At 44.9% G+C, this 25,650-nt stretch overlaps 1 protein-coding gene across 4 annotated transcripts; it reads left to right on the plus strand.

The window, feature by feature from the left end:
• The first annotated feature begins 2,985 nt into the window (after positions 1-2,985).
• On the plus strand, positions 2,986-25,055 carry LOC148014318 (uncharacterized). Of its 4 annotated transcripts, none has more exons than XM_087666193.1 (2): positions 2,986-3,682; positions 24,599-25,055. In XM_087666193.1, the coding sequence occupies exon 1, from the start codon at positions 3,133-3,135 to the stop codon at positions 3,661-3,663; it is 531 nt and encodes a 176-aa protein (XP_087522319.1). In that variant the 5' UTR covers positions 2,986-3,132; the 3' UTR covers positions 3,664-3,682; positions 24,599-25,055. The 4 variants fall into 4 exon arrangements, with proteins under 4 accessions (XP_087522319.1, XP_087522317.1, XP_087522316.1 ...); XM_087666191.1 differs by lacking the exon at positions 24,599-25,055 and adding an exon at positions 23,498-24,169; XM_087666190.1 differs by lacking the exon at positions 24,599-25,055 and adding an exon at positions 23,491-24,168.
• Positions 25,056-25,650: the final 595 nt, after the last annotated feature.

A 25,650-nucleotide genomic window follows, 5' to 3' on the forward strand; every position in this document is an offset into this window, starting at 1 on the left:
AACAATAGTGGTAGCATGGCAAGAGACCCTTAAGGAGGCAAAATGGATAGGTTCTAAATATAGAAGGGAGGGACACTTCTTTGGTCCAAATAATTTGGACCGCTAATTTTGCCTTTGAAAACCCTACTTGGCCCATGGAAATCCACCCCAAGCTTGCCCACAACATGGTGGGCAAAGAGTTGATCAGATGGAAGGAGTGTGGGATAGCAAAGCAATGAGATTCATGGAGGTTGATCAAGAAATATTGTCTTTTAATCTCAAAGACAAGGTAGTGGACTTCCTTTAGCACTTTTTGGATCATATGAGGCCTGATTGGCCAATCTCCAAGGTGATAAGTAATGCTAATCCTTGTAAGTTTTTAGCCTCTCCCAAATGCAAGTGTTGTGGCACAAAGGACCTCTCTAAGGCTTCAAAGGACCACTTAGCCAAAACATTTTCTTGTTGGGGCAAATGGCACCTAAGGACTAAGATAGGCATTTGGGTCAAAAAGATTTCGAAGAGTATGGAAGTCTAGGCCCTCAAAAAAACTACAATTTGCCTTGTGGAGGCTCTTGATGAACAAATATCTCACTCGGGAACAGTTGCATAAAGCTTTGAAAGTGTCTCACCTTTGTGGCCTTTGCAAGAGTGAAATAGAATTAGTAAGACATCTATTTTGGGAACATAATGAAAACAAAAGATTATGGAGAAAGGTTCAAGAATGGATTCACAAAGTAGGCTTCAATGAAGCCATTGATACTGTTCAAAGAGAAAAATGGTAGGGATGTCTCCACCATGAAACGATGGAATGTGGTTTGTGCCTCGGCCATCATGGCAATATGGTTTTGTAGGAATAGTTAAGCCATTAGGCCTGCAGCAAGGATGTTGGTGCCACTTGACCTCTAGTAGAACCTTTGCAATGGTGTCTTGGTTTTTTTGAAGTCTTTTAAGAGTAAGGATTAATCTCACAAAGTGTTTTACGAAAGCTTGAAGAAGGTCTAAATGACTCTTTTTGAAAACCCACCCATGGTGATGATCTGTACATATCACTCATTTATTTATTTTAATAACTTTTCACCACAATATTAAAAAAAGCAAGAAACCACTTGCGACCTTTGGCTTGATAGTTGAAGCCACACAATGGAATGTAGGTAGTACATGATGTTGCTTTGCCATCATTAGCTTGATAGTTGAAGCCACAAGATGGAATGTAGGTAGTACATGATGTTGACACATAGTTGTAACACATCAACTATAGTTGACCAACTATATTGAGGGCAAAATTTCAGAGTGATTGCCTCTAGAATTTGTACCTTGATCCACTTGGTTGCTTTGAACTTATATGTTTGTGAACACCATGAAGATGTTTGGCAAGCCCATGTGTCTACCATGATAATCAAGTTTCCAAGAGCCTTGTGGTGCCATGATAGTGTACATGGCATAATGACAATGGGAGGCTATATCAAACAATATGCCTTATGTACTGCATCTTGGTTCCTTACAATCTTGTTTATTCGCTTATGTTTTTCTTGTTTTTTCATTGTCACATTGGAATGTTGAAGTATTAGAGTTGTTTGGATCATGTTGGCTTGCTTCAATTGCATATATCAATAGAAGGTGTACAATTGTATAGTGAAAATTGGGTAGACATTCCCATCTCAATGTAGTTGATGAAGTGCAAGTTCTAGTTGTATTGGTAGTGGCCAAATGTAAACATGAATAGGAAAACAAATGTCTCAAGGATGATGTTCTTGAAATCAACATAGCAATTTTTTGTACCTAAGTGTTGCCATCTAATTGTCCAACAAGCTAGAGTCTCTAAGCTAGATGGAGCATGCAAAGCTTGTGATTCTCCCATGCAATAGAACATTGCCTTGAAGCTCGGCTATATGAAGGAATGAAAAGACATTCTAGTTGCCATGTAATAGTTAACTCCAAGGGACATGCTAAAACATCTCGAGAGAGTGATAATTGTTTGTTTTTTTTGGGGGCAAGTGGCAGTTGTGTATGGACACCCCTAGTGGAGGGCCAACACAAGGAGGCCACTACCAACCTTAATTTAGATTGGGTTCATGAGAGCCTATGGAAGTGGAAGCATGTGATTAGCTAAAGGAAAAGTCTTAACCCACTTAAAAATGGGCGGCTTCTCCTTTGGAAAGAGAGACATTTCCACTTGGTGAATGTGGTAGGGAGGCCCAACGGTTTTGAGCCTAGCACATGGTGAATGTGGTAGGTTTCTCCCTTTGGAAAGAGATATATTTCAACTTGGTGAATGTGGTAGATAGGCCCAACGATTTCGAGCCTACCATATAGCTAATAAGTCTTTCCATATATTGCACTAACCATGGGAGCCTTCCACTTTTTTGTGAATTGCCTCCACCTCAACTAGAGTGAGGCAGCTATTAAGAAAACACTTTTTGGTAGTGTGATTGATTTATTGAGGTGCCAAGCTCCTCTGTATAGGTTGGGCACATTAAGATTGAGCCATCCATGGGAATCAAACTTTGGGCACATCCAATGGATTTCATGTTGATTATTGTCGATGTGGTAGCATGACCTTATACTTTTGCATTAAAATGCAATTGGTAGGAGCAATCGGAGCTTCACAACATGTTGTATCGGGAGACAGCCAACATGCAAGCTCTGATAGCCACAGAGCTTTTGCCACATCATCATCATCATCTCCTTCGCTTGATGGGCATTTATCTACCATATACCCATAGCCCAAACCAATTGGCAGGAACACAACATGTTGTATCAGGAGACAGCCGACATGCAAGCTCTGATAGCCATAGAGCTTTTGCCACATCATCATCTCCTTCGCTTGATGGTCATTTATCTATCATAAACCCATAGCCCAAACCAATTGGCAGGCAACATCCGCAGATTTCAACCTTAAACATATGCCCCTAATTTAATCATGGAAAAGGTTGTAGAGTTCTAATTGTAAATCGATGAAAGCGCACACACTTTGCTCGTATAAACCAGCTGGCCCTTCAAGAAATACTTTCTTTTGCTACTCGTTTCCAAGCTGACTACGCAGACACAAATACGCCATTACCACCTTGTTCTACACACCTAGAGTTGCAAGAGAAGGTCTTGCCATAGCCACGGATCGATTTAGCTGTCTAGCGAGGGTTAGCCATAGAAGCCATGGATCGCAACTTCGAGATTCTGATAAACCCCGACCTCATTATAAATTTCACCGATCCCGGTTACTACGATCGCCGTAGGAGCCTCTCAGGGAGGGTGCGCAAGCCGAAGCCTGCTCCCAACCAGGTTCGGCAACAACGGCGACACGGACCAGAAGAGCCGTGGCATCCCTCTCCCCCTCCTCCTCCCCCTCCCGCCGTTCCTGCTTCCGTCCATCCACCACGCGAGGTCATCAAGGAGCTTGAGCCCTTGCACCAGACGGTCGTGGAATGCGAGCGCGTCCTCGACACTCTGCATACGCAGGACAGTACAGCCCGTGAGGAGGCTCAGCGCCGAGCCCAGGAGCTCCATCACAGACAGTACAGGGTCAACCAGCCTAAGCCATTTCGATGCTCAGGGGTCCGGCAGGCTTGCCTTCGATGCTACCTGGAAAACCCCATGGATTCTCTCAAATGTGCAGATAGTGTTAGGGCTTATGCAGAGTGTGCACAGCAAGTTCGGGAGTGTTTTGCTACAACCGGTTTCAGTTGATCTTCTCAACACTCACCAGGTGACTCGCAGTAAACGCGATGCACGAGCAGTTTATCCTAAATTTACACATCGCTTGGAATACATCACCTTCTTAACTTATTTGATCACACTTTCAGTGATTCATTTTGGGCCCTGAATCAGCATAACCTGGCCATTAAATCTTTGGTGAAAAGCATTGACTTTATACCGTATTAAAAATCGCTTATGCTTTTCTAATGATATCGCATGCTTTTGGTTGATCAATCCTTTAACATGTTGATAGAATCACCTCCTTTCCTAGCACATGCACGGTCAAGACTAGATTCACCTGTGCATGAGCCCTCTAAAAGATTCTCACCAGATATTAGAGTTCATTCAGCTTGGTGCTTGAACTCAAATTCACCCAATACTGAAACTTGGGAAAATATATTCTCTGCTTTGCTTTGGAATTCGATCTTGTTTCAGGTACGTGTTTTGAAGATTATTTAGAAGATGAGAGTTCAGATAGTTTTTACCAAACAATAGCCATTTCCATGTGGGTAAATCAAGACTTGAAATTTTCTCCAAAAGCAGTGTAGGCTCTTTCTTGCCATAGTCATGTGGATATGACCTCTTTTGAACGCCCTTGACCAGAATCTAGGATCCATTGATAACAATGTCTCCTAATCGTTCCTCATACCAAGATGATCCAAGTATGGAACTTTGGGGAACAAAGAAAATCCATTAATATGCTCAAGCACAATAACTATTCGTATAATAATAGTCCACAGTTTGATAGGATGCAAGCCAAAGGCTGCCAATAGTGGATAGCCTCTAATGCAATCTTGCACGTGCATATCCCAAAACCTTGAAGAGGCTTTGTTGCCCAGTCCAGGACACATGATCAGCCTTTGCAAACACAGTTGCTCTTGCTCCTTGAACCACACCAAACTTTGCACTGATAACACACTCGTGATGTTGCTCTGTGCTTGATAAAGGTAATCCTCAAACCTTGTTCGTGAGACTGAAGGCATGAATCATTGTGAAGTAGCCTCATCTTTAATAGGCACGCGTGCCACCACATCTGAGTTGCTTATCTATCTGTCCAATTTGTATGGATTCCTTGAGCTAGTGTACTGCTCCTGGAGCCTTGGTATATGAATTCCACTTTGTGAGTTTATTTTCTTTGAGTTCACTCTGTCCTTGCTGTTCTTTTGTGTTCTTTGTGTCTACAACAGATCTAGCAGCATCTCTCTTTGCCTTTGTTGTCCACACTTTTCTGATGTAGTATTAGAGCCCGTGTCTTTGATTCTGGTGCTGGTTGCTGTGTTTGATTACTGTTTTCAGGTTTGGTCATGTACTTATGGCTCCAGATTTTGTGTTTGGTTCCGTCCTGGGCTAGGCAGGCCTGTGCGACAGTTTCTTCTGCTGGGTGGTAGTTTTCAGCATCAGGGTGGCCTGTTTTTGCAGTGCTGCACCTGTGTTTTTGCTGCTGTTCCTGTGTTTCAATAGTTCAGCCTGCATTTTTGCTGATCAGCTGCTGTTTGGGTCTCAATTGCCAATGCTTTGCTGTTATGCAAACAATTTCACATATGTATATTTTCAGAGGCCTGATCATCTTCAGCCCTTGAGTCAATATGTGTCTTCAGCTTGATCTGACACACTTAAAGAGGATCACTCAAGTTAGTGATTGTGCTTTTGTCACTATGTTCTTCATATTTTTTCCTAACTTTGGGTTTTTTGAACTGTTGAGCTCATGGTGTCGGGCTGTGCATAGGAAATTGCCTCTCTCTCTCTCTCTCTCTCAACAAAAAAAAAAAAAAAACCTTTTATCTAGCTATATGTTCTCTGCATCTCACCTAAATGGCTCCTCCATGTTGTAATATTAATGTCAGCTTGGCTTGTGTATAGAAGTGGCTTTGGTACATTGTTACATGATCAACCTTGTGTTTCTAAAAGTCCTTTCCTATTTGAGGTGATTTGGATGAAGACAACTACAACGAAATAGTTCTGACTTGGGATAATGATGATGCGTGAGCATATTTGACTCTCCTTTGTTACATTTCAAAGGAAGTCCTTTCAGCAGTTATCTCTTGCAAGACATCTCCAAAGGTGTGGGAGAAGCTATAGCTTATGTATGAGGCTGCATCAATGTTGTGAGTTGCGACCCTCTATGGACAATCATAGAATATCGGTTCAAGGTGACTGATATAATTTAGTCATTTCTTCTTAGAGTGACATAGGTCTAGGATTGCTTCGCCACATGCAACCTACCCTTCTTGAAGCCCATCTTGTGGGGACTATTCTCTATAAGCTACCTCTAGATTTTGATGGTGTGTCTAACACCTTATGAGCTCGGATATTGGCAGCACTTGTTATCTTTGATCATATGACCTTGATGTTGCTTGAGCATGAGGTTGCTTTGCATTTAAAGGGGATGCTACGATCTGATTTTCATAGCAAATTGGATGCGTATGCTACTTCTAAGAGGGATGGCAAATAGAAGATGAGGAAAAGTGAGTGCTAGCATTGTGATAAGAAGGGACATCTTCGCAAGGATTGAAAGAAACTAGTGGCATTGTGGAAGAAAATGGGGGAGGAGGAGGAGGAGGATAAGAACTCCTCACATGAATCATCATCCTTAGATTTGGGCTTCGACTCTAGCCAGGTAGCAAAGGCCACAACGACCTCTTCAGCTTTCTAGCCCTAGTGGTGCTAGCATGCCTCATGACTCATGTCAAAGTGAGAGTATGAGAGACTGGTGGTGGTGGTGGTGGGGGGGCATTGGAGCCTCATCCATATGCAGGTGTGATGGACCCTAAGTGCAGCTTTTTAGAACATCGACTAAGTTTGGAAGACTCGAATCCTCAAGTGGTTTGCCTTTCAGGTTCATGATGGGGTATTATACAATGTACATAGAGCAATTTTTGCTTTTAGTAACTAGTTTGATCTACTCATGAAGGGACACTGTGAAGGAAACTGCTAGGGTTTGCACTGAGGGCACACAAAGTGTACGACCACGATAGAAACACAAAGAGACAGACACAGACACAAAGGGCAAAAGTGTGTGACCATTAGTTGGAGTGTAGGAGTGCTGAATAGTGAATGGCAAGAGGCTAGTCACCAAAATGCAGTAGTCTGGAGGCTGGAAACTGGTAAACGCAGCAGTATACCACCGATCTGAGGTTGGAAATTGTGCACAGTCTGTTGTAAACAGCAGGCTGAAACAGTGTTTGAGAGTGTCAGGGCCTGCAATGCTGAAAACGCAGGTTGGCTAACCCCGGAGATGATGGACAGCAGGCTGAACGGCAGTCTGGGACAGTTTGGAGCAGTCGCTAGCAGCTGAGAGCTGTCGCCTACAGCAATGGACAGGCTGAAGATAATGCGGCTGCAGTTGATGATGGTTGGACAGCAGATGGAGGCGGGCTGCAGGCTGGAAACTGGGCGCCAACAACAGCAGAGGGTGTGTGGGCTGGTGTAACCTGCAAACAAGGATCATGGCTGAATGGGGGCAGCCTGTCTATTTATAGATGTGGAAGGGTGCCCCAAAAATTAGGGTTTCCACTAAACTCTCTCGAACCGCTCCTCGTTTTGGGGTTTCCACTGAACTCTCTCGAACTGCTCCCCGTTTTAGGGTTTTACTCTAAAAGATCATTTTTAGTGTGTTCTGGGGTTGTTTAAGAGGCTAATCAATAAGTAATGCATATTTTAGCTCAACAGACACTTGGGTGGTTTGGCCAAAGGTGGGAAATCCATGGTCATGATGTGCTTTCGGCAAAGTTGGTTTGTGATAGGTATCAAGATTTGGCTATTTCTACTCTCTATGGTCATGGATTGATATGATAGACATTGACATCAAGGTCTTTTTGAGGCACCATGGTGGTGACTTGATCATCCACAACTTTGGGTATCCAATGTCCTATTTGATTGTCATTGTGGTATGTACCATGATGAGCCCTTAAACATTGTATATTTTATGCATCGCCCATGATCTGAGAGAGGGTATCAGTTGAGTATATATTCTAGGTGATAGGACCTACAAGTAGGGGCATTTTAGATAGTTGACTTGTACTTTTGGCCTTTGCAAATGCTGTTTCACCAGTCGTTATTGTTATATTTATATTCTGTCTATTTATAAGCAGCCTCTCCTTCGTCATCCTATACATCCAAATACTCATCCATTCAGCATGCTTGCTTTGTGGTGGAGAGAGGGAGATTGAAGCACTCTGTTGATTGCCACAACCTGAGCCTTTGTACTATTCTTGAGCCATGGTGAATAGATTCCATTTTCAAGTCTATTTTCTCTGAGCTCATTGTGTTCTCAGCGTTATTTTGTGTTTTTTGTGTTTATAGGAGATTTATAAGCACTATCTATTTGCTTTTGTTGCTCCATACTTTCTAATACGAGAATGTGGCAGAAAATGCAATGAATGGAGCGATGAGAGAGAGAATGGAGGCATTTGAATTTCATGATTGTTGACATCAATAAAGCAACTGCCATAAATAGGCACTCTTCATAGAATTGGCTGATCTATTGCCTTTAAAATTGGGTGGATTGATGTTCACCAATGGCTCAAAACGACCATGAATTGATGGGCATGACAAATGCAGGCATGCATAACATGGATAGTATTAAAGCTTCTTCGTCTCTGTTAGACTTAGATGTAGCTCACAAGTAGGAGATGACACACATGATACATAGAATGCTAACAGTTCCTCTTAGACCCTGGGACCAAGGAAGTGCACACGATGAAGCATTGAAGACTATGGAAGAGGCTCGATGAAGATGTGTGCATTGTTTGTAGGGGGAGAATAAACCACCTCCAACTTGGACTCCAAGATGTACTCTCGAACACAATGATATTGAATCTCTAGTGCTTAGTATGAAACTAGCCATTCTTCTCGGAGAGAGTGGTAAAACTTGATCAAGTGCTTACTGTTACAACAATTAAGAAAAGAGCATAAACTAAAATGCACACCTTACCTTAACAATCTTAAACAATAGACACCCTGTTGGCCCCAAAACTAGCACCACCCCTTTCGGTATTTCTTTAACTTGAATTGCCAATGGATTGAGTACAAGCCAAGATTTCACTATCTCCTTTGTTGATCCAAAAGCCCCTTGTTGTATAAACAATCAACAAGCAATTTGGGCCCATTGCCCCTTGATTTTCACCTATGACTTGCACAAATGGAACCACTAATTGGCAAAATGCTGTCCCAATTCACAATAGATGAGCTGCCATTTGAAATCCTTAACAACTCCTTGATTTTCATTATCCGCCAAATTTGGCTGAGATTTGCTCCAAATGGCTGAGAATTACTAAGAATGGCTGAGCACAAGCTGGAGAAGGTGAGAGAATGCTGAGATGACAGAGAAATCTGAAATTCTTCGTGAGAAATGCCCCCAATTTGATTGCTGTCTTGTTCAGACTGCATCTAATGCAGTCACTTGCTGTTTGAAGGCCTATAGATGTAGTTGCCATCCCTTGGTGGGTCTTCCCCTTTTGTTACTTGCCTCTAGATGGTCTCTAACTGCTGTTTCTTGCATTCAACGGCTGTCCTCTGCTCCAGAATCCGGCCAGCTGCTCTCTCTCTCTCACACACACACACACACACACACACACACAAGATGAATGCATTGAATGGCTCTTCATCAACCCCAAACAGCCTTGTCTCCCATTGCATGGGTAATTTTGTCAAATGGTAGCCTTTTAATCTCATTTTCTAACAATTTCTAGCCATTTAATTTTTAGTATTAATTAATTAAAAAAATAATTTCAGCTCTTTTGACCTTGCCCAAAATTAAATGTGCCAATCCATAATTAAATTGGCTAGGCCATTTGTAACCTTGAGTAGTCCCTAGCCTCAATTGACCTTTAGACTGAGATTAATTAATTAATTAATACTAGTTCCTAGTGTCACCATCGCCACTTAATGATCGATGAACTGTCCTAAGGTCAAAATTGTCACCGATTGACAACTAAAGCCAGCTAGCATAAATTGTCATAACTTTTGTCTTTGATATCTATTGACTCTTCTGGGTCCTTGTCGATTACGATTAAATAATTGCCATGTGTATCATATGTGCTTTACAACCTTGCACATTTGATTATTAAATTAAATCAAATGTTAGATTAAAGCATTTCATAAATTTCATGTCCCCTTGATAGACCTTGATACATGTCTTGACAAATTGCTCTATATCTTGCCTCAAATTTGGCCAATAAAAGGAATGCTCAATTGCCTTGACTGTGGCATCGATACCTCTATGTCTTGCTTACGAAGGAGCATGACTTTTAGTGATCACTTTAGGCCTCAGCCGCTTTGTGACACATAGTCATCCATGCGTCATCAAAAAGCCATCTCTAAGCATAAAGTGCTCATGTCTTTGGCCATTGTAGAGTTGGTCATAAACATTAGCAAATTTCAAATCAATAGTATATTGCTCCATGGTATCCAACTTAGTGTGATAAACCATATTGTTGGCTGAAATTTGTGGCTTTCGTGATAGTATATCGGCCACGAGATTCTTCTTACAATCTATATGTAGAGAGAAAATTTCCCCATCTCATATGCTTCTCTAACAACTTTATCTACATTAGAAAGTACCTCAATGTTTGATGATTTGTCTGCACTTTAAAATAAATCCCAAACAAATAATGTTTCCACGTAGATAGTGCATGAATTATATCCAAGAGTTCTTTCTCATAGACATGCAAATTCCTGTCTGCACTGTGGAGAAGATGGCTCTCATAAGTCACAACTTGACCATCTTGCATTAAAGCAGCCCCAATGCTGTTTTTATATGTATCACATTGTACCACAAATGACTTCCTGGGATCAAGCAACACAAGCATAGGATTTGAAGTTATCTTTTTCTTTAACTTTTTAAATGCTGAAATTTTCATTGCTGTCCATCTAAATGACACATTTTTCTTCAAAGCATGCAATGGAGATGCAATTTCAGCAAACCCCTGTACGTACTGCTTGTAGTAAGAACATAAATCCAAAGAAGTTGCAGATCTCATGTACATTCTTCAATGATGGGCATGAGCGTATTGCCTCAACCTTTCTAGGGTCCATACAAATACTATCAATCGATACGATATGCCTCAAGAAGTGGATTTTATACAAAAAGAATTCATTTTTCTTGTCATTAATGACCAGCCTATGCTTACGCAGTTCATTGAACATGATGTCCAAATGCTTTCTATGCTCTGCCTGATTCTTTGAGTAGACTATCATGTCATCAAAGAAAGTGCCTACAAAAAACATTTTTCCTAAGTTTTGTAGGGATCAAGGCATTCGGGTGGAATATCCCAATTTGAACACACCATTTGACAATGGTGTGGTGGGGGCGATTGATGTTGGAGCATAGGAGCCTACCTTGCTCCCTTTGGAGTGAGGTTGTTGCTACAGTGGTGCACATCCGCTACTCCTTGTGAGGCTTTCTTTGGGTAGAAGCCCTCTCTCAATGTTAAGACACTTCATCCTTCAGCATTCTCATCTCCCCTTTAAAGGGGGCTCCCTTGTGTGAACATTCTCATCTCCCCTTTGAATTCCCAACCAAGCTCTTTTCGCTCAATGGATGGCCTTGCGATCTCTGCCTATTACAACAATCACATCATGTGGGATGTTGCTGCTATAGACAGCAATACCTTGCACAGGAATATTCAAGAGATGGGCTTTCAAGCATGGAGTAGTCTTACAGATCTCTGTAAATTGCAACAATCACCTTGTTTAGGATGTTGGCTCTACAAATAGTAGTACCCTACCTTGGAATATTCAAGAGATCCGCTTTCAAATGTAGAGCACTCCCTTTGTAAATGTTGTTGCAATGCCTGCACCTCCATATCTTCATTCTAATGGAGCCTAGTTTTTGCTTTCATTTGTGATAATGTCCAGCTCTTCCCATGTGGCAAATTTAGGATGTCCCATTGTGATTTGAGTAGAGAGGCTTGTGCAAGATTCAAAAAGAAAGTGAAGAAAGGGAGAAAGTGAGCAAGAAGAGGGTAGAAGATAGGGAAGAAAATAGAGGAAAGAAGAGGGAAGTGGAAAGAAGAGAGAGGAGAAAGAAGAGAGGGAAGAGAAGTAGAGAGTAGAGAAAGAATAGGAGAGAGGGAAGAGAGATGAAAGAAGAGAGGAGGCAGTAGCTTAAAGGAGGAGGTGGGCTGAGCAGCAGCTGGTGTGCGGTGTGTGCACACAACTAATCAACGAGAGGAGTGGGAAGGAGCATGGCAGATGAAAGAGAAGCTTCAATTGATGTCCCATAGCATTGCGTGACATTTTCCTAAAATCGGGCTTTATTTTTTATTTTTTGGTCCAAAAACCTCACATTTTTTACTATTAGAAATGTTTCAAAAGTTTTGAACTCAAAGAAATGCCTTCTTTGCTGCTATGATTGTAGAGGTGATGGATATCTTCTTTCAAGTAGCCCAATTTGATGGGTCTTATATTTTTCTCTTCTTTTCTTTTTATGGCAATATATGAATGGAAAGATTTAAGATTATATCCTCCATAAAAGGAATAGTATTGCAAAGAGGGATCAATGACCTAAGCTTATTGACCTAAGAACTTAGTGTTGTGTGGCATTGTTATTGTCTTGGAGTTGAGCCATGCAGCACCACGAACCATCAAAGACCATGTCCTTGAAGTAGCTTGAGGATCTTCATTGCTCTTGGAACTCATGGTAAGTATAAAAACAAGTCCTACTTATAGTCCCTAAGGCTCCGACTGCCATAGTGGTGTTAGCGATCAGATCCTGTCCGTACAGTCGGACTGACCAGTCGGACTGCCATGTGGCAGTCCGACCTGTACCTGGTCAGTCGGCTGCATTAAAATGCAGCCGACCTGCCTATTTTTGGCGCCCATTTTCTGGCTATTTATAGCCGATCTTCTGCAGTCTTCCAGTCACTTTTGATCGCAGGTTTCAGGCTGGAGATTCGTGCAGATTACATCTCTGTTTGCAAATTTTAGGTTGGAGATCGTGTAGACTGCAGCAGACTTCGAGGTGAACAGCAGGTTGCATCGTCGAGGTGGAGACACGCAGTCCCGCGCACTGCCCTCGTGTACATATCTGCATATCTTTGTATACAGCACACTTTATACAGCAGATCTTCATCCTCCACTGTCTCTTTCTCTCTCTTTTCTCTCTGCGTTCTCTCTCTCTCTCTCAGTCTTGGTCCCACGCTTCCGCATCGCTGCACTCTGACATGGTATCAGAGCAGTGTAGTAGGGCTGACTGAGTGAAGAACCAACCTGAAGAGGAGATTCCATCGCGACACAAGGCTGCGTTTCCAGGGTTCGAGGGCGAGCGGGAGAGCTACGCCTCGGAACAAGGCTGAAGCGAGCATGGGCGTGCGGGAAAGGAGTCCAATTGGTGGATTTGCTGTTGTTTAAAGAGGAGGAAGTCTGAGTTTTTAGCTTTCAAGTGCAGGTTTTGCTTTTTCATCGCCTCCGACGGGTGAAGAAGGTTCGGGACGCGGAAGAAAGAGCCCTAGTAGGCTGCGTTTTCACAGTCAGAGGGGGCTGCTTTTGCGTTTGTGAAGGCATTATAGGTGAAGATGTCTATAGAGATTGACTTGGAGTTCCAGATGATCATGGACCGGAAGGTGCCTGTCTTACCGGCTCTTCTCACAGATCAAAAGCTCAATGGCGACAATTACCGCATCTGGCGCGTGATGATGTTGGCCATCCTTGAGTCTTACGATTTGGCGGAGCTTGTACAAGAGGAGATTAACCGGCCCTCGGTGAGAGATGAGTCCAAACTCTCTTCCGATGCTCGTGCAGAGTTGGCCAAGGCACAGTCTCACTGGGACAAATTGAATGCCCGGATTCGTTTTTTTCTTTTTCTGTCTTGTACTACAGCCGTGATAGCCCACATCGAGTACTTGACGGTGGCTCGGGAGATATGGTGGGAGCTTGACCAGATGTATAACTGGATGACCCTTATGAAGCAGGTTTCTTTGGAGGTGCAGATGCGGATCTTGTCCGTGAACAAGTCTTCTTCGTTGTGGGAGCACATCAACAAGCTTAGACAGCTTCAGATGCAGGTTCAGAATGCAGGGAAGCCGATTTCCTCCAAAGACATGGCGATCACACTTTTGTCCTAGTTGCCACCACGATTCGGTGCTTTCTACTCCGCCCTTATTGCTTTGGGACGTGAGTCTACTCTTCGGTGGGAAGAGCTGGTTTCTATGGTCTTGGACCAAGAGGAACAACTGAAGGGACAACATGCTTCCAAGTCGGAAGCCTTGATAGGTCAAGCCTCTCAGAAAAAGGGGAAGGACCAAAAGAAGAAGAAGGAGGACAACAAGTCAAAGAAGGATAATGAATCCACATGCTTATTTGTGGAAAGACTGGCCATTGGAAAAAGGATTGCCCTGGCAAAGACAAGAAGGACACCAACATGAAGGACACGAAGGATTCTGGAGCGGTGGCTGCACCCTCATCAGCTGCGTTTCTTCATCTAGCTGTCATTGAGGACTCTACACCGAATGCTTCTGATGCTGCGATGACAGCTCCCCAGGCTCGAGAGTGGATCGTTGACAGTGGTGCCTCCCGGCACATGACTCCTTCACCAATTGGTGTTGCCCATTTGCGACCTTCGCGTGGGCAGATTCTCATTGGAGATAGCTCTTCGGTGTCTATTGCAGGACGGGGTGAGATGCAGCTTATTTCAGATGGACGTGGTGGTACCCATACCTCCGAGGTCTTGCATGTACCAGGTTTAGGGTATAATATACTTTTGGTTTATAAGATTTGTTCACTTGGACTTTTGGTGGAGTTTGACAGTGATTCGGTGTGAGTCCTTGATCGTGGGTCAAGGAAGGTTCTCTCGTCAGGATATGAGGAGAATGGCATCTACAAATTGACGTCTTCTACCGCCCTCCCTACTCTTCTTCTTACCTCTCAGACACAGTCAGAGCTTTGGCATGCTCGGTTTGGTCACCTCAACTATGATTATCTTCAGAGGGCATCACATGGACAGCTTGTTCGAGGGTTGCTGGACATAGTGGTGAGCCAGCAGCCATGCGTCTCTTGCATTCGTGGGAAACAGCATAGGGATGCGATTCCCAACAAAGCTTCGCGGCGGTCTACTTCACCGATGGAGCTTGTATCTACAGATCTTTGTGGCCCTACGAGGAATGAGTCCTTGAGAGGAAGCTCGTACTTCCTGTTGATCGTAGATGACTACAGCAGGATGACTTGGGTCTATTTCTTGGCGTTGAAGTTAGAAGCTTTCTCCCACTTCAAGGATTGGCTTCTCTTTGAGGAGAACCGATCAGGCCGGCGATTGAAAACCTTGCGATCTGACAAGGGTGGTGAATTTGTTTCTAATGAGTTTGCTCGTTTTTGTGTAGATAAAGGTATTCACCAGGAGTTTGCTAATACCAACACTCCTCAAGAAAATGACATTCTTGAATGGAAGAACCGAAGTGTGATCGAGATGGTGCGCACCATGATGGAGCACCGACAGACACCTTAGTTTCTGTGGGCCGAGGCTGTGGCTACTGCAGTTCACATCCTTAACCGATCCCCCACTTCGGCCGTTGATGGGATGACACCTTTTGAGGCTTACTTTGGGACTAAGCCCGATGTTTCTTATTTTAGGGTTTTTGGGTGTGATGCCTATGTTCACATTCCCAAGGCTCATCGTGATAAATTTGAAGCAGCTTCCCGAAGTCAAGTGTTTGTTGGCTACAGCTCTCAGTCCCAAGGCTATCGTTTGTATGATCCCGTTAAGCGGGATGTGTACACCAGTCGAGATGTGCGGTTCGTGGAGGTTCCGGCCATAGTAGCGGGTGAGGAGCATCCCGTTCTTGGAGATCTAGGGGAGAGTTGGGCTCCCGAGACAGTTCCTTTGGAGCCCGCGCCTTTTGATTCCGATTCTGTTTCCGATACAGAGTTTATTGTTCCACCGGTCACCCTCGAGGAGTTACCACTGGTGGATATCCCAAAGTCTTCAGCTGATGGAGAGAGACGAGGAGAGGTCCGGCCTCCTCCTCGTTGGGCCTGTGACACACTCCGTGATTCAGGGATCGAGGGGATCCCTGAGGAGTGGGAACCATCGCTAAGGTACTTGGTCTTCAAGACCAAGTTTTGAAGACCAAGTACCTTAGCGATCGTCAGTTGATTGGATCATTGATTTGGCTCCTCAACACTCGTGTTGATCTTTGTTTTGCTGTTGGTCTCTTGGCGGGGTTCATGAGTGAACCTTAGACAGTGCATTGGCAGGCTGCCCAGAGGATACTTCGGTATTTGAGGGGGACATCTGATTTAGGGATTCATTATCCAGTAGGCACAGGTGGTTTAGATCTTGTACTTGCAGGTTGGAGCGACTCGGATTGGGCTGGTGATGTGGACCACAGGCGGTCTACTACAGGTTACTGTTTTACCTTGGGTGCCGGTGTTATCTCATGGAGTAGCAAGAAGCAGCCCACGATAGCTCTTTCGTCTACTGAGGCGGAGTATCGGGCCGTGTCTTCTGTTAGAGATCATAGCCTGCACAGTCAGTCGGACTGCCACGTGGCAGTCCGACTGTCTGCAGCCCAGTCGGCTGCATTTAATGCAGCCGACTTGTTTCTAGGCTGCGCCCTGTTTCTGGCGCCCCAGTTCGTGGCAGATTTCGACTATTTAATAGTCGACACTTTCAGCAGTCTGAACACTTCTTCTCTGACGCAGATTACAGACCGGTGACGCGCACTCTGTCTCTGTTCACAGATTTCAGACAGCAGACAGTGCAGACTGCAGCAGACTTCGAGGTGGACAGCAGGTCACATCGTCGAGGTGGAGACACGTAGTCCAGCGCACTGCGCCATTGTATATCTTTGTATTCAGCATTCTTTATACAGCAGATCTTCATCGTCCACTGTCTCTTTCTCTCCCTTCTCTCTCTGCGTTCTCTCTCTCTCAGTCCTACGCTTCCGCACCGCTGCACTCTGACATGGTATCAGAGCAGTGTTTGAGGGCTGACTGAGCGCAGAATCAACCTGAAGAGGTGTTTCCATCGCGACACAAATTTGCGTTTTTTGCGTTTAAGGGCAGACAGGAGGGCTGCGCCTTGGAACAAGGCTGAAACGAGTGTGGGCGCACAGGTGGTGGATTTGCTGCTGTTTACTGCTGTTTGACGCGGAGGAAGTTTGAGTTTTCAGCCTAAAAGTGCAGGTTTTACTTTTTCATCGCCTCCGGCAGGTGAAGAAGCTTCAAGACACGGAAGAGCCTTAGCAGGCTGAGTTTACCCAGTCAGAGGGGGCTGCTTTTGCGTTTGAGAAGGCATTGCAAGTGAAGATGTCTACAGAGATGGACTTGGAGTTCCAGGCGATTATGGACCGGAAGGTGCCTGTCTTACTAGCTCTTCCTACAGATCAGAAGCTCGACGGCGACAACTACCGCATTTGGCGCGTCATGATGTTGGCCATTCTTGAGTCCTATGATTTGGCGGAGTTGGTACAGGAGGATATTGACCGGCCCTCGGTAAGAGATGAGTCCAAACTTTCTTCCGATGCTCGTACGGAGCTGGCCAGGGCCCAGTCTCATTGGGACAAACTGAATGCCAGGATTGGATCCTTTCTCTTCCTATCATGCACTACAGCCGTGATCGCTCACACATCGAGCACTTGACGGTGGCTCGTGAGATATGGCTGGAGCTTGATCAAATGTACAATCGGATGACCCTGATGAAGAGGGTTTCTTTGGAGGTACAGATGGAGGTACAGATGCGGACCTTGTCTGTAAATAAGTCTTCTTCGCTATGGGAGCACATTAACAAGCTAAGGCAGCTTCAGATGCAGATTCAGAATGCGGGGAAGCCGATTTCCTCCAAAGACATGGCGATCACACTATTGTCCTAGTTGCCGCCACGATTCGGTACATTTTACTCTGCCCTTATTGCTTCGGGGCGAGAGTCTACTCTTCGGTGGGAAGAGTTGGTCCTATGGTCTTGGACCAAGAGGAACAGTTAAAGGGACAGAATGCTTCCAAGTCGGAGGCGTTGACAGGTCAAGCCTCTCAGAAGAAGGGGAAGGACCAAAAGAAGAAGGGGGATAACAAGTCCAAGAAGGACAAGGACAAAGACTCCACATGTCATATTTGTGGAAAGACTGGCCATTGGAAGAAGGATTGCCCTGACAAAGACACGAAGGACACCAAGAAGAAGGATACCAAGGATTCTGGAGCGGTGGCTGCACCCTCATCAGCTGCATTTCTTCATCTAGCTGTCATTGAGGACGCTTCACCGAATGCTTCTGATGCTGCGATGACGGCTCCCCAGGCTCGAGAGTGGATTGTTGATAGTGGTGCCTCACGGCACATGACTCCTTCATCAGATGGTGTTGCCCAGCTGCGATCGTCGCGTGGGCAGGTTCTCATTGGAGACAGCTCTTCAGTTTCTGTTGCAGGTCGGGGTAAGATGCAGCTTATTCCGGATGGACGAGGTGGCACCCATACCTCCGAGGTTTTGCATGTACCAGGATTAGGGTACCATCTCCTTTCAGTTCATAAGATTTGCTCCCTTGGTCTTTTGGTGGAGTTTGACAGCTCTACTGTGCAAGTCCTTGATCGTGGATCGAGGAAGGTTCTCTCATCCGGATATGAGGAGAACGGCATTTACAAACTGAAGTCTTCCACTGCCCTCTCTACTCTTCTTCTTACCTCACAGTCACAGTCTGAGTTATGGCATGCTCGGTTTGGTCACCTGAACTATGACTATCTTCGGAGGGCGTCACGTGGACAGCTTGTTCGAGGGTTGCCGGATATAGTGGTGAGCCAGCAGCCATGTGTCTCCTGCATACGGGGGAAGCAGCATAGAGATGCCATTCCCCACACAGCTTCGCGGCGGTCTACTTCACCGATGGAGCTAGTATCTACGGATCTATGTGGCCCTATGAGGAATGAGTCCCTGCGTGGGAGCTCGTACTTCATGCTGATCGTGGATGACTATAGCAGGATGACATGGGCCTATTTTTTGGCATTAAAGTCAGAAGCTTTCTCGCACTTCAAGGATTGGCTTCTCTTTGAGGAGAACCGATCAGGTCGGAAGTTGAAGACCTTGCGATCCGACAAGGGAGGTGAATTTGTGTCTAATGAATTTGCTCGGTTTTGTGCAGATAGAGGAATTCACCAGGAGTTTGCCAATACCAATACTCCTCAAGAAAATGGTATTCTAGAACGGAAGAACCGCTGTGTGATCGAGATGGCGCGCACCATGATGGAGCACCGACAGACCCCTCAGGTTCTGTGGGCCGAGGCTGTGGCTACTGCAGTCCACATCCTTAATCGATCCCCTACTTCGGCCGTGGAAGGGATGACTCCATTTGAGGCTTATTTTGGGTCGAAGCCAGATGTTTCTTACTTTCGGGTCTTTGGGTGTGATGCCTATGTTCACATTCCCAAGGCTCACCGTGATAAATTTGAAGCGGCTTCCCGAAAACAGGTATTTGTTGGCTACAGCTCCCAGTCCCACGGCTACCGATTGTATGATCCCGTCAAGCGGGATGTGTACACTAGCCGTGATGTGCGGTTTGTGGAGGTTCCGGCTGCTTCAACGGGTGAAGAGCATCCCGTTCTTGGAGATCCAGGGGAGAGTTGGGCTCCTTCTACAGTTCCATTGGAGCCCGTGCCTTTTGATTATGATTCTGTTTCTGACACAGAGTCTACTATTCCACCGGACACCTCTGAGGAGTTACCACCGGTGGATATTCCAGAGTCTTCTGCTGATGGAGAACGACGAGGGGAGGTTCGGCCTCCTCCTCGCTGGGCCCGTGACACACTCCGTGATTCAGGGATCGAGGGGGTTCCTGAGGAGTGGGGACCGCAGGATGGTCCGCGGCGGTTACGGAGGCACCAGGCGCATTCTTCGGAGCTTGTTTGCTCCAACTATTGTTTGATGTCCCGTGCTATGCAGGATCGAGAGCCCACCTCCGTGAAGGAGGCTTTACAGTCCGCCCCATGGAAGAAAGCTATGGAAGCTGAGTTGGAGGCTATTGAGAGGAATGGCACTTGGTCACTTGTGCCACGCCCCCCGAAGAAGAAGGTGATTGGAGTCAAGTGGGTCTTCAAGACCAAATATCTCAGTGATGGTACTTTGGATAAGCACAAGGCTCGCCTTGTTGCTAAGGGTTTTGCACAGCGCCCAGGAATTGACTGTCATGATACCTTTGCCTCCACAGCTCGTATGGCAACCATTAGAGCTGTTCTTGCTTTGGCTGGCCATAGGAGATGGCCTGTTTATCAGTTGGATGTGAAGTCGGCCTTCCTGAATGGTGATTTGAAGGAGGAGATCTACGTTGAGCAGCCTCCTGGCTTTGGTTCTTCAGATGGGAAAGTCTACAGGTTGAAGAAGGCCCTGTATGGCCTCAAGTAGGCCCCGCGAGCTTGGAACGAGAAGATTGATTCGTTCCTCCAGTCTCAGTTGGGATATCGGCGGTCCAAGGCCGATCCGCAGCTGTATGTTCACACTTCCGAGGATGGTTGTGTGTTGTTTGTATTATATGTTGATGATTTGATTGTCACAGGTGATGCTGCACAGCAGGTCCAAGAGACGAAGTCAGCTTTACATCGGACGTTCGAGATGACGGATTTGGGTCTACTCCGTTTCTTTTTGGGCCATGAGATTTATCAGTCTCAGAGGGGGATCTTTCTCTCCCAACAGAGATATGTACAGGAGCTCTTGGTGTCTTTTGAGATGGAAGATTGTCGGGCCCTCTCTACTCCTATGGATCCGAACTGGAAGGCTACTTCCCATTCAGCTTCTCCTTTGGCGGATGCGTCCCGCTATCGACAGTTGATTGGGTCTTTGATATGGCTTCTCAACACGAGGGTTGATCTATGTTTTGCTGTTGGGCTCTTGGCAGGGTTCATGAGTGAACCTAAGACGGTGCATTGGCAGGCTGCTCAGAGGATACTTCGGTATCTGAGGGGGACGTCTGATTTGGGGATTCATTACCCCGCAGGGACAGATAGGTCAGATCTTGTACTTGCAGGTTGGAGCGACTCGGATTGGGCCGGTGACGTGGACCACAGGCGGTCTACTACAGGTTACTGCTTTACTTTGGGTGCAGGTGTTATTTCATGGAGTAGCAAGAAGTAGCCCACGGTAGCCCTTTCGTCTACTGAGGTGGAGTATCGGGCCGCGTCTTCCACCACATGCGAGGTTGTGTGGCTTCGGAGATTATTGGAGGAGCTTGGGTGCCCCCAGACTCGTCCTACATTGCTGCGATGTGACAATGAGAGTTGCATTGCCTTGGCAAGGAACCCTGTTTTTCATGCCCGGACGAAGCACATTGAGATCCAGTACCACTTCATCCGAGAAAAGCTTCTGGATGAGACCATCACTGTGGAGTATTGCAAGACGGAGGACAATCTTGCGGATTTGTTTACGAAGGCGCTTCCTCAGGCTCTACTTCGGCAACATTCCATATCCCTCAGGCTTCTGCCCTGTCCAGGCTCTGAGAGGGGGTGTTAGAGATCATAGCCTGCACAGTCAGTCGGATTGCCACGTGGCAGTCCGACTGTCTGCAGCCCAGTCGGCTGCATTTAATGAAGCCGACTTGTTTCCAGGCTGCGCCCTGTTTCTGGCGCCCCAGTTCGTGGCAGATTTCGACTATTTAATAGTCGACACTTTCAGCAGTCTGAACACTTCTTCTCTGACGCAGATTACAGACCGGTGACACGCAGTCTCTGTCTCTGTTCATAGATTTCAGACAGCAGACAGTGCAGACTGCAGCAGACTTCGAGGTGGACAGCAGGTCGCATCGTCGAGGTGGAGACACGCAGTCCAGCGCACTGCGCCATTGTATATCTTTGTATTCAGCATTCTTTATACAGCAGATCTTCATCGTCCACTATCTCTTTCTCTCCCTTCTCTCTCTGCGTTCTCTCTCTCTCAGTCCTACGCTTCCGCACCGCTGCACTCTGACATCTTCCACCACATGTGAGGCTGTGTGGCTTTGGATATTGTTGGAGGAGCTTGGTTGCCCTCAGACTCATCCTACTTTGCTGCAATGCGACAATGAGAGTTGCATTGCCTTGGCACGGAATCCTGTTTTCCATGCCCGGACGAAGCACATAGAGATCCAGTACCACTTCATCAGAGAGAAGCTTCTGGATGAGACCATCTCTGTGGAGTATTGCAAGACGGAGGACAATCTTGCAGATTTGTTTACGAAGGCGCTTCCCCAGGCTCTACTTCGGAGACATGCCAAATCCCTCAGGCTTTTACCCCGTCTAGGCTTTGAGAGGGGGTGTTAGCGATCAGATTCTGTCCGTACAGTCGGACTGACCAGTCGGACTGCCACGTGGCAGTCCGACCTGTACCTGGTCAGTCTAATGCAGCCGACTTGCCTATTTTTGGCGCCCATTTTCTGGCTATTTATAGCCGATCTTCTGCAGTCTTCCAGTCACTCCTGATCGCAGGTTTCAGGCTGGAGATTTGTGCAGATTACATCTCTGCTTGCAGATTTCAGGTTGGAGATCGTGCAGACTACAGCAGACTTCGAGGTGAACAGCAGGTTGCATCGTCGAGGTGGAGACATGCAGTCCCGCGCACTGCGCCCGTGTACATATCTGCATATCTTTGTATACAGCACACTTTATACAGCAGATCTTCATCCTCCACTCTCTCTCTCTCTCTTCTCTTTGCGTTCTCTCTCTCTCTCAGTCTTGGTCCCACGCTTCCGCATTGCTGCACTCTGACAAGTGGGATTGTGAATGGTAATGTGCTGCAAGTATGGTGGATCCAAGACTCAAGTCGATTACTCTTTGATGCGGTAAAAGGGAGATATGCTTACACAATGCAATGAGTTTTTGCCTTGGATGCGTGCGTGCTTTTGTGAGCGAATGTTCCTCCGTTCCAAAGTGCTCTGTTCACATTAACACAATGCCAATGCATGGAAGATGCAAGGGGTAGTACAAAGTGTTGTGCTGAAATAGAATAAAATACAAAGTGCAGTGGTACTAGTTGAGCGGTGCCTTCATGGGGGAATTGTTTCCTATGCCCAATGGCCCTTTCACAAGAATGATCATCAGGATGCAATACAAATATCTACATAAATATACATGAACCAATGATGAAGAATCATCAAAATCCTGAATGCACTAAGAGAAGAAGCGGCCCCCTCTCACCACCATTGGTAAATCCCAACTGGTGATGAGTTCTTGACTGACAGACAAGCCTTAAGAATGACTACACTTGACATACCTTATTACATGCATACATGAAATCCAATGAGATGAATTCGGTGCATTAAAGTACAGGCTTAAAAATTGGAGATTGAATAAGCTAGATCAGGGCAGGTGTGAATGAGCCAGGAGTTTTCCTAGCATGAACTGTAGCTGTGCTCGTTGAGGGGTAGTGCATCAGAGTCCTTGGTTAGTTTCAGAGTTGGGTCCAGTGGTGTGGCCACTGGCTGTTGCATTGTGGGGATAAAACTGATCAACTAACTGAAGGGTGTACTTTTGGTGCGATGCAAAAAAACCCTCTGAATGCTGGAAAATATCCATGCCCAAGAAGTGTGAGAGAAGACTGAGGCTGGTCATCTTGAATGTGGAGCTTAATCATGCCTTGAGGGTGAGAAACAGTGGATGTGTCTGAGCGGGTGATAGATACAGAAGAGCATTCTCAAGTTGCTGTTTGTATCACAATGTAAGACTATGTGCACAAAAGTTGGGTCAAATATGTTTGCATTTTTGCCTGTTGCAAATTCCCCTCAGTCAGAGGGCCCAAACAAAAAAAGAATAGGGGGAGAGGATTTTTCCAAACCTTTGATGTCTATTGTGTATCTTCTTGAATGTAGTTTATTTCTGTAGGTCAAGGTCAATATATGCTTACTGGGGCAAGTGTTGACTTTCTGGACAATTGTGGCTTAGCATGCAGGCATGTAAGGTTCCTCAAGAATAGTGATTGTCAAAGTTCGGGTTAGGGAGGATTTTCTATATGAGGTCACATGAAAACTGTGGACCATGCACATTGGAGATCCATGCACCATGGAAAGTTGGTAAAAGGCAGATTTTAACAGAACTATTACAGCAATGAACTTGATCTTAAAAAATGTGAGACCAGATTTGTAAATCCAAGACAGGGACATACAGGCTGGGCCTTCCAAAGTGAAGCAGATTGGTGGAGGCTGATTGGATGCATAAACATAAGTGTGCATATTTGACCAGGTCAATGAGTTGGTTAAATGGTGGCAAGTTCTGCAAACCGCTTCCTGGAAACCACCAGAAACTGGTAAAAATGTGAACTCATTGGGTTTTGCTGTCTATCCTGATTGCTGATGGAAAATTGCTGCCCCATTATCGTGGGCAATGTTATTGGTAATGTACTTTTTGGTAGTTCTTCAGAATATATGGATCCTGCATGTAACTTGTGACAAAGATCCATCATCCATAGGGAGTGATTCCAAAGTTGAGCACCAGAGAAATCTCAAAACTTAACCTCGCTAGAGGGAGTAGAACTAAATTGTGCTGAAATAGACTGTTTTCTTGATCTTAATGTGCCCAAGGGCGTATAAATGCGTTGTTTACTTTATTACCTGCCCTTTTAGGAAGAATTGAAGCATGGACTGGCCTGATCGATTTTGATGACATGCCTTTTTTTTTCTGATGTCTGAAACTGAAAATTAAAGACAGTGCTGGCTGGGTTTCCAAGTGTCTTCTGTCAATAGACGCATTAGGTGGTGCATGACAAGCTTTAAAGTTTATCTCAAAGGGCCATGAAGAAACATTATATTTTTGGGACACATAAAACAAAGAGGGTGGAAAAGGTCAATTGAGACAGCACACATTTTAACTATAGGGAAATCTCTTTTTAATATTTGAACCTGAAAGAGAATTTGATTACTCAGCTTTATGATATTCAAGGTTGAAAATCCTTGTTTCTTGCAAACTTGTTGACATAGATCAACACTTGAGCAAGTTGCATGGAATGCCAACAATGAAAGATTGTTTGCCTAATTAGATTCTCTTTGTACACCAGGGTCTTCTTTATATGTGGGCGTCCTCTTTGTGTGCTGTTGATTTTTGCATTAGAATGTGGGGCACTGAGGGTCAAAAACTTGAGCATATTGCTATGTTTTATGCCTCTTTTCATGCTTATCATAGCTGGAATGCTTCTAAATTGTCCAAGAGTGGAGGCTACATTTCATGCTCTATGGCAAAGTCGATGGTAGCAATTGCTACATAGTCATGGCTTCTTAATTGCTCTTTAGGGGCCTGTAACTAACCAAGAATTCTTGGCTATGGAGAGAGTGCTCTTGATGTGATGTAGCTTCCCCACAAAAAGGAAGACCCACCAATAAAACACAATCTTATTGTCATGCGATGGTTAGTTGTCAGGACAGTTTGTTGGATCCTAGTCTTCTAGGTTTTGTGTTGCTCTATGATGCTATCCTTTAAGGCGTATATGGGTGTATGGCAAGGTTTTTTCACAAGATAATGTATAGGCGGTTTAATTTGTGATCTTTCTTTAGCATCACATGGTCTTTAACTTCATTGAAGAACAAATCATCTCGGTATTGTACTCCTAAAGAATCTTGTTCTATTAATAACTTCTTTAGAATATATTTTTGTATCAGAAATATTATTGTGAGTTTCCACAACAAGAGGTTGCATCTCTTCCTTGTAAGTAGATCAAAATTACTCATAATCCCTTTTACTCTAAATTACTCTATCTTGTACTTGGTGATAAAAAATTGTTTATCTCATATCCTTCATAGTTGAGCGATTACTATATAGTAGAACAAGGGAATAAGTCCTTATACTATTGAATAGTGATTACTATTCAATATTGGGTTATAATTGGTCCTTTTGTCTAGCAACCGTTTCCTTAATTTGGAAGCTCACCTTGGACATTACCCCTACTTGAGCATCGTCAAGGTTGAACCTTTTTATTTCATGCTAGACATCTAATGTAGGGTCCAATCAATTGACCTGCATCCTACTATGTAGGGGTTTGGAATATCTCCTTGCGTATTGCAAGGTTTGAGTCCATTTGAGGTGCTTTTATGGCCAATTTTTAAATTCTTGTAC

Source organism: Lygodium microphyllum, chromosome 25, assembly GCF_053477565.2.
Source record: "Lygodium microphyllum isolate KBCC chromosome 25, Lygodium_microphyllum_v1.1.10, whole genome shotgun sequence".
Taxonomy (NCBI): domain Eukaryota; kingdom Viridiplantae; phylum Streptophyta; class Polypodiopsida; order Schizaeales; family Lygodiaceae; genus Lygodium; species Lygodium microphyllum.